An 8,840-nucleotide genomic window follows, 5' to 3' on the forward strand; every position below is an offset into this window, starting at 1 on the left:
TTCATCTGCACACTGTGTTGAGTATGTCTCCCATCCCATCCCCATTCAATGGAATACTATGGATAAGCTCGTCAACTTCAACTAATCAAACCTCAGCTGTCTGATACACTGACAGTCTAGACTAAGGGCTCTCTCGATTGTGCATTACACATAGGTTTAGAGATCCCCTTCAAAGAAAGGAATCCCCGTAGCAAGTTGCCTTAACACCCTAGTGAGCTGGTGTTACTTTCGAGAGTTTCTTTCTTTCTTTCTTTCCCAAACACTGCCAGATTGTTTATGTGAATTAGATGAACAAGGAGTAATTCCAAAAACTCTTTTAGAAGTTAGTTTTTAAGTACTGGATTAATTGCCAGCTCGATTATATTTGGGTTAATATTACACAGTTTTGACGGAGCAGCGGCTGGGCGTGACTGGTGCTAAACAAAGCCTCGCAGTCCAGGAGAAATGATGGAAAGTTGCTGCATGAAGTGAGGTGATGGTTGACGGATTAATTTGTCTCTACCCGAGACGAGTGATTCACGCTACTCCACCAATGATGACTCCAGTGGTATACAGTTAACAGAGTGAGGTGACTTGGGACTTGATGGGAGCAATGTTATGAGTAGAACTCAAAAAACTGGTGTGATCGACCGGCGCTTCAGCCCCGCTGACGGAGAAACATCTGGTACATGCGAGGCCATCGAGGACACATATCCACAGTGGTGGAGCCGAATACCGTGGGCATTTTCTCGCGAATCTGTCGGTCCATCTCGCTCATGTAGGCTGTTGTCGTGTCGTCGCCGCACTTGCTGCCGCCTTTGATGATGCAGCCGGCGTACATACCGTAAAATATGCACGGATCGCCCATCCTCACCATGAATTTCGCCATGGTTTTCATACAGGTCTTGCTCAAGTTAACGGCACACGCGTTGGCTGTGAAGTAAACAGAATGAACTCATCATCAGCATTGTTCTGGCTAGTCTCAGCCTTGCATCGTGTTTGCTATTAGGCCGAAGACAGTAAGATAACAATGGAGTCAGTATATTGACAACTCGGGGAGTCGAAACATTATCCAGGCATAATTGGGGTCTAGCGAGGAGTGAGTGAGTGAGTGCTTGAGGTTTAATGCCGTACTCAACAATTTTTCAGTCATATGATGACGAAGGAATCCTTAGGGTGTATGTGATATGCCTCTTTGTTACAGGACGGATTTCCACCGCTCTTTTATTAGGTGCTGCTTCACTGAGACGCCTTATCGAAAGTAAGTAAGCAGCCCCGCCCGAGCCATTATACTGCTACGGGTAAACCAGTCGTTGCACTATCCCCTTCATGCTGAACGCCAAGCGAGGAAGTTACCACTTCCTCTTTTAAGGTCTTAAATGTGACTCGACGCAGGATTGACCCTGGATCTACCGCCCATGGAAGAGGACATTCTACTAGCGGAACTATCGGAGCCGGTAGGTTATTGAAAGAAAACACAACAAATAATATATCCTTTGTTAGAGGGCAGAAAACGACGTAAATGGCCAGTCATTTTGTTCTGACGTGCTTGATAACTATATCAATTAACTATTAATGTGGACTAAGCCATGGGATACGGCTTATTATAAAGAAGCCAGAAAGGCAGTGTCGTGCCATTTGTACCTAACGCTCATGGGGCCAAAAAGGCAAAACTGTGCTCACGCGACTTCAGCGGAAACAGGTGTGTTTTCGGGTTGTAGAAATATCTCACGCTTGATATGTTAAAACTGATAACATTTCAATTTTCTCAACATGCGCGATTTTACTGACTTTGAACTGCTATACATCCTTTTAGAAGTTCATGTTGAATAATTTATCGATGGACATACACATTTGGACTAATGTTATCTTTCCTCTTAAAAAGTAATTTCAAAACCACGTTTGGTTCTTTCGCATACTGTTATTTGAATATCAAAGTCATTTCTTATGAAGCTACGCGACGCAAAATTCTTGGTCTGAAAGAAATATGTATAAATCATGTTTATTTCCATATTTAATACCTATTGCCATCGATCGGCTGTTAATAACCAAGGAGGGATAACTCATCCATCGCTTACTTGCTATTAAGAGCTGATTTACTCACGACACTGGTATTATATGCGCATAAAACTGGAGGGCGTCGTATGTAAGTGAAATATTCTGGAATACTGTAAATAACACAGTTAAATAAGTAAATATTGCTTCCGTAAAAGTAACATTTAAAATCCATGTGAGGTTATCATACATGTGCTCTTTTCAAAGTTATATTTTGGCTCAATTTACGTTATAACTCAGGGGCCACTTTCACAAAACTTCATAACTCATATTTCTCTTAACTTTTTTCGTAAAAGACACTGTCTGGGTTATACTGCGATAAGGCGACGTCAGTTAGGAGAAAATGTACGAAAAACTGAGATACGCAGTTTGTGAAAGTGACCCCAGTTTTGAAGATGGTGTGCTGAGAGGGTCTCCAGTGTCACTGTTCTTAAGATTTACGGTATGAAACAGTGTGGCGTATAGTCCAGTTCTTAAACAGCCACATCGACACCATGGTAACCGCAATGAGTCCAGCCACACCTCCGACGAACAATGAAAGCTTAGGAATTTGGCATGTGGGATATCTGGCCGCTAATGTTCAAGCCCTTGGACACTAAAGATTTATTATTTATTTATTTCATCGGTGGTTTATGCCGTACTTAAGAATATTTCCCGTAAATGACTGCTCCCGGTATTGTGATGGGTGGAAACCGAGGAAACCCAAGACCATCCTCAGGTTGTACTAAAACTTAAGTTATTGTAATAACTGTTCTCTGGTATTAACTGTCGTCATTGTGTTATTGATCACACATTTCCAACATCATGAAATTCATCGGAAGAGGGGATTGTTGACTGTAAGTTTCCTTCGGGATACGACTCAAATCTAACTGCAAGGCCATTGGTCAAGCTGAAATAGGCCATTCGTTCTGTCATTATGTAGGGAGCGGTAACTAATTAATAATGACAAAATAGGCCATTCCTTCTGTCGTTATATAGGGAGCGGTAATTGATTAATAATGTCAAAATAGGCCATCCCTTCTGTCATTATATAGGGAACGGTAACGGATTAATAATGACAAAATAGGTCATTTAACCCCAACAACCACTTGTCAAATTAAGAGTTCGAAAAATCGTTTTATAATTGAAGCAAGTCTTTTAGCGAAAAGCAAAACGATTGTTATGGGTTACCATTTTGTATCAGTTATTTTATCCGTTCACATATTAACATACGTATGTCCGAAGAACGTGTTAATAACCCAGTGTTATGTGCTTATACACCCGAATGATCCAGGCCGTCCCATTCTTATTACCTATGGATGAGAAGGGAAAATTTACCCTGCATAGTTTTTTTGAGGCATTTATCAATCTATGCTTCGAAACATATATTCGTATATCAACCGTAAACCGTTGATCGTATTTACTATTTTATGCAGATTACAGCATTCCCGGAATGGGCTTAAGACTTAACGAATGATTATGGCTTAGCGTCACATCCGGTATATTTCAGCCATATCGTAGCAATCCCAGAATGGGATTGAAACCATTTGATTTTCGCCTTATTTTATGCTTTAGTGCAGGTATTATGATTATGTGCCCTTATGTGATTGCCTTGAAGAGTTAAATTTCGTTACAATTTTAGGCCCTGTTTTGACTATTACTGGCACTGAACACTGACAATATATAACTGTAACTTGTACCAAACAGCTGAGAGTCCACGTGTGTACGGGAAGCTAAGCTAGCAAGGTCGTTTGCTGCTTATAACTTTATAACCTCAGATCCTCAACAAATCTCGTTTGAGCAGATTTTTACGAGATTTGAGTCCATGTCGAGTACAAAACAACTTTTATAAGACTGTACGGGACTAGATCGTTTTTGACTCATGGTTTTTGACTGAGTCGAGTACACAACAAAGTTTGTTTTGGTCTAGATCGCTTCATATGTATGCGCCGAGGCCGACATTTGTATAACAGCTCTCAGCCAATATGGGCGTTCCGGGACAATAATCGCAAGACCACTTTCCCAAACCGACGTCTAGCACAAGCCACCAAAGAACTAAGAAAGTATATAAAGTATGAAATCAGGACGGAATCATACAAAGAGAATCAGTCAACAGTTTTCAATGATGTTGAAAAAGCGCTAGATTTCTTCTAGGCCAATGAGTGAAATCAATATTCAAATCGTGTACCATGCTAGTATATAAGTTGTCGATAACTGTATTTCAGATGGCCTTCGCAACTGTTCAAATACCCACTGTGACGATCTAATTCCACACGATAAATATACTTTCCCTATTCCGGGTTAAGCGGGAATAGACATATTCATGACGCAGAGTGCCAGAGATTCTGACCGAATACAGAATGAGTTTCCCTTTGTAATGTTTTAATGTGATTGTATGTTAAATGTGATGACAACACAGCATTTTGAGTAATTCTAGTCCAGTGACGTCTAATAAATTGCAATAAACAGCACTGCATATCACTGGTGCTAGGGGTCGTGTAAATTGCTAATATTTATACATTTACCCGAACACTTACCCGTCGCTGCTCTGGTCTTACTCTTAATGATGTACGTCTTAATTATATCATAAGTTTGTATGTGACCTGTTCATTTGTGACTCAATGAGAAATGAGTCTGAGTCGGTAACAGAGCAATATTTATAAGCTTATATTTGTACAGGTCGTTTCTGACTCATGGATAATTGATTACAGAGTAAAATGTATAAACTCGTATTTGCTCAGATGATTGGTTACTTACTCTGGGCTTCGTCCCCACATAATCCTGTGGCCTCAGAGTACTCCTTTAGCTTGGTGAGGAAATCATCGGTAGGATCCCAGGATTCTCCCCCGCAGTCGATCTGGGCACAATCAATTAGTTCCTGGAAAATGATAAAACAGAATAAATAACTAACTAAATAAATAAATATATAAATAAACGGTATCGGCTTATGAACGTCTTGTTTCACGATAGGAAATTGTCGTCGCAATTAATAAGTAGAGCGAGTTCTGAGCAGTCTACAGGAAGCCCGCGTGACCATACAGGTGACATCATCTTCAAAGTATGATGGGTTCTTCCTTATATAACAATCGAATGTCATTCACAGCGATGTTAAGTGACCTTCAAGATTAATGTCTACCCAAGGAAAAATTTGTGTCAAGATAGTCGGATGTTTTTTTCATACAGCCCTCGCCGCATCAAGTTGTTGCCACCCAATTCTTACAGTCATTTAAGCGCCTTTGTGGTAAGCAGTCAGAAGAAGTATCATACCGGTACCAAGCATCTGGATCTTATGACCCGAGACTAGTAGAAAAAATCGTTCCAACATCACCGAATTAACGTAAAAGCGATATTTCAGAAATGTACAAAACAAAGCAAACCTTGATGAACCGAAAACAAAATTTTAATAACCATAGAAAATAGCCCTGGACATTTCAAAGAATTTAAGGGGCCTCCGTGGCTCAGTCGGTTAAAGCGCTAGCGCAGCGTAATGACCCAGGAGTCTCTCACCAATGCGGTCGCTGTGAGTTCAAGTCCAACTCATGCTGGCGGCCGTACGTGAGAAGGTCTTCCAGCAACCTGCGGATGGTCGTGGGTTTCCCCCGGGCTCTGCCCGGTTTCCACCCACCATAATGCTGGCCGCCGTCGTATAAGTGAAATATTCTTGAGTACGGCGTAAAACACCAATCAAAAAAAAAAAAAAATCAAAGAATTTAACATTAAAACTGAAATTCTGCATGTTTTTCAACCTGTTTTGATGCACCACAAACAGTGTGTTATACTGACAGATTCTGAAAGGAACAAAGTATTGTCCTTTCCAATGTTATATATTCATTCGGACCAGAAGTAGCGCTCCAAATTCCTGCGAGTGCGTTTTCCTGCGCAGTGCTTTAAGACTTGCCGTCCAAGAGTTTTTATGCTTTTCCATACAGGCTTTATTTAATATTTGCATAATTATTTTTTTAAACATTCCCGTGGGAACTGTTAGTTGGCTGTGGATATGAATTTGGAACGCTCATTCATGGTCCACATTTGGCATACCAATGTCGCATATGATGTTTTATACTTTTATTTTACATCATTTCAACTGCATGGTGGACTTGAACCTCGAATAAGTTAATTAAAATAATAATTTAATATTCTCTACGTGTTTAACAGCCCCGGTTGAGCCACCCCCACAGCAAAAGATGATGGACTGCCGAGCTCTGTGCAATCACATATGTATGCGATACAAATCGAGTTTTTACATCACAATGCGTTTAACGAGTAAACACTGGTTTACTTTTAAGCTTCAGGCACGTACCGGATTTCAGATCTTAACATTATGCACAGAAGATGGGCTTTGTCATTTTTGCGCGTTGGAAATCTATTTACCATTATTTAACTTTCATTCAACCTGTACATGGCGATCATACACTGGTTCTGTCAATGAAACATATGTTTCCAGCTGCTGGAAACTAAAAGAGTATGGGGGTTTTCTTATATATCATCATCTGGAAATTACCTCAACCGATTCGCACATGGCTTGATAGTTATTGTCCTTTAGAGCAGATTTAAACCTGGCAACATTTTGACTCTCGCACTTCTGTACGTTTGGTTTCAGACATTTCCAGTGTATTGTTCCGAGGACGGAGGCAAAAAGAGCTGAGACACAGAGCAAGCACCACCAGTGATTGACCATCTGGAAGAGAAAAGACATTCAGGTGAAAATGGATTCAGAGAGGACGTTATCAGACAAAGACTTAGATATATAGTCAAAATACATCAATTCCATATAGACTGATTTTGTTAACAAACGATAGATAATCGAACAAAATATGATAATATTCATTTTCCCAAATACATTTAGTTTTCATATTGTTTATTGCTCATTTCTGCCTTTGCGATCACGTTTAGTGGGCAAGCTGGTGACCTATTATTCATTCACGACAGGAGAAAAGGCTCAGCTTGGATTCGAAACACCATAGGTTGGGAAAGAAGCCACATAACGTTGTCATCTAATGTAGCAATTATCGCTGTGCTAAAATATTGCCGTTCTTGAATCGTTATTATATATTTTACTTCCGTTACCCTTAGGGACACTTTAGTTTCGGTTAAAGCGTTCGGGTTGCTGATGCGTTTTCTTCGGCTACCGTTATGAGAACTTTTGTTCCGTTAAACCTTTCGCGATATTAATGTTTTGTCCGTTTCGCGTTTTGAGGACAATCTTAGTTCTGTTAAGCCATTTTTGACATTTATACTTTTGTTTTGTAACCCCTTGGGAACACCTTTGTTTCGTACCACTTTCCGAGGGGCCTCCGTGGCCCAGGTGGTTAGAGCGCTAGCGCAGCGTAATGACCCAGGAGTCTCCCACCAATGCGGTGGCTTCCTCTCCGGCTGTACGTGGGAAGGTCTTTCAGCAACCAGCGGATGCTCGTGGCTTTCCCTCGGGGTCTGCCCGGTTTCCACCTCCAATGCTGAACGCCGTCGTATAAGTGAAATATTCTTGAGTACGGCGTAAAACATCAGTCAAATAAATAAATAATAAATAAATACGTCACCACTTTCCGAACACTTTTGTTACGTTAAACCTTTCGAGACACTAATACTTTTGATTCGAATACGCCCTTGGAAATTATTGTTCCGTTATAGAAGAGAACACAGAATTGTCATGTTACCATGAGGAGCCACAGGGTTTCACCATGTTTTCTGTTTCGGTCTGCCGTATGAGTGAGTTATACTACTACTGCGGCATGAAAAATCCACCTACACACCATATTAATCACCTGTGTCAACTGCTAATGTGCAGACAATCCCAAATCATTAAATACTGGGCCAGTGACAACAGCACATATACAGCTCTGGTTATGCCAAACTAAGCGGCCACCGTCTCTTTTCGCTAATTACCCGTTTTTGTAATTAGACACTCGGCAATAATGTCTGGAATCAGTAACTAATTAAGCAAAGCAGCCAGCAGAGGTAACGATTACCCAAATCAGGGGCAATCGCCAAGTATTAGCCTGCCCGCGTTTGTGGGAGATTGACATAGTAGAAATGTCATTCTGTGCTCTACTATAGACACTCTTGCCATACCATCGTGTAGTTGCAGTGCTTGTAAAGCCCCATCATAATAAAGCAACAAGCAAGTTGTCATAGAAAATCAAATCTCTGCAGTGATATTACTTAGGTCTACCTGATCCAACTCCAAACCGAGACATTACAGTCATCTAAAGTCTACCTTTGAAATGGTCGACCCTGATGGACGTAACCTCCAATCTTGAAGTCAATATCGTCGCAACTGAAAAAAAGTGAAATGTCAAACCTCGTTTTTCAATAAGCGCTAGTCTGATATGGTACATGGACATCAGGGGGCGTAATGACACAGGAATCTTCGCAAGCTATAGATGTACATTTGGTCATCCGTCCACACAAATTTCCATACATGTGATCATAATTGATGCGTTTGTACATGCACGTATATAAGTGAGTGAGTGAGTTCTTGTGGTTTAACGTCGTACTTAACAATTTTCCATTTCGTATGACAACGAATGAGTCCTTAAAGTGCATGTAATGTGCCTCCTTATAGCGGGACGGATTTGTATAGAGCTCCTTCACTGAGACAACTTACCAAAAAGCAAGTAAGCCTTTACCCGCCCGACCCATTTTACTGATACGTGTCAACCAGTCGTTACACTATCCCCCACTTGAGCGTTAAGCCCCGTCAGGCTATCCAACATCAATCAACTTGTTCACTCAGCAGCAAGTTGAATGCTGTTGAGGTAAGTTGAACGTCCCGTCCGCACTACAAATCAGATGGGTCAACACTGTTGACGTGAGTTGAATGATGTTGA

General features: G+C 40.9%; 1 protein-coding gene across 1 annotated transcript; it reads right to left on the minus strand.

Annotated features, from left to right (window-relative positions):
- Nucleotides 1-323: 323 nt before the first annotated feature.
- On the minus strand, nt 324-7,721 carry LOC135482132 (uncharacterized). Its single transcript, XM_064761978.1, has 4 exons — nt 7,668-7,721; nt 6,515-6,691; nt 4,771-4,891; nt 324-912 (listed from the first exon to the last, which is right to left on the minus strand). The coding sequence occupies exons 1-4, from the start codon at nt 7,668-7,670 to the stop codon at nt 638-640; spliced, it is 576 nt and encodes a 191-aa protein (XP_064618048.1). The 5' UTR covers nt 7,671-7,721; the 3' UTR covers nt 324-637.
- Nucleotides 7,722-8,840: the final 1,119 nt, after the last annotated feature.

This window comes from Liolophura sinensis, chromosome 1 (genome assembly GCF_032854445.1).
Source record: "Liolophura sinensis isolate JHLJ2023 chromosome 1, CUHK_Ljap_v2, whole genome shotgun sequence".
NCBI lineage: Eukaryota > Metazoa > Mollusca > Polyplacophora > Chitonida > Chitonidae > Liolophura > Liolophura sinensis.

Bases quoted from the DNA above. Each gene is read 5' to 3' on its own strand.
- LOC135482132 (XM_064761978.1), bottom strand. The intron at 4,892-6,514 runs GTAATTTCCAGA...ATCATTTTCCAG, and splicing joins CCATGTGCGAATCGGTTGAG to GAACTAATTGATTGTGCCCA. The intron at 913-4,770 runs GTAAGTAACCAA...TTTACTTCACAG, and splicing joins ATGTGGGGACGAAGCCCAGA to CCAACGCGTGTGCCGTTAAC.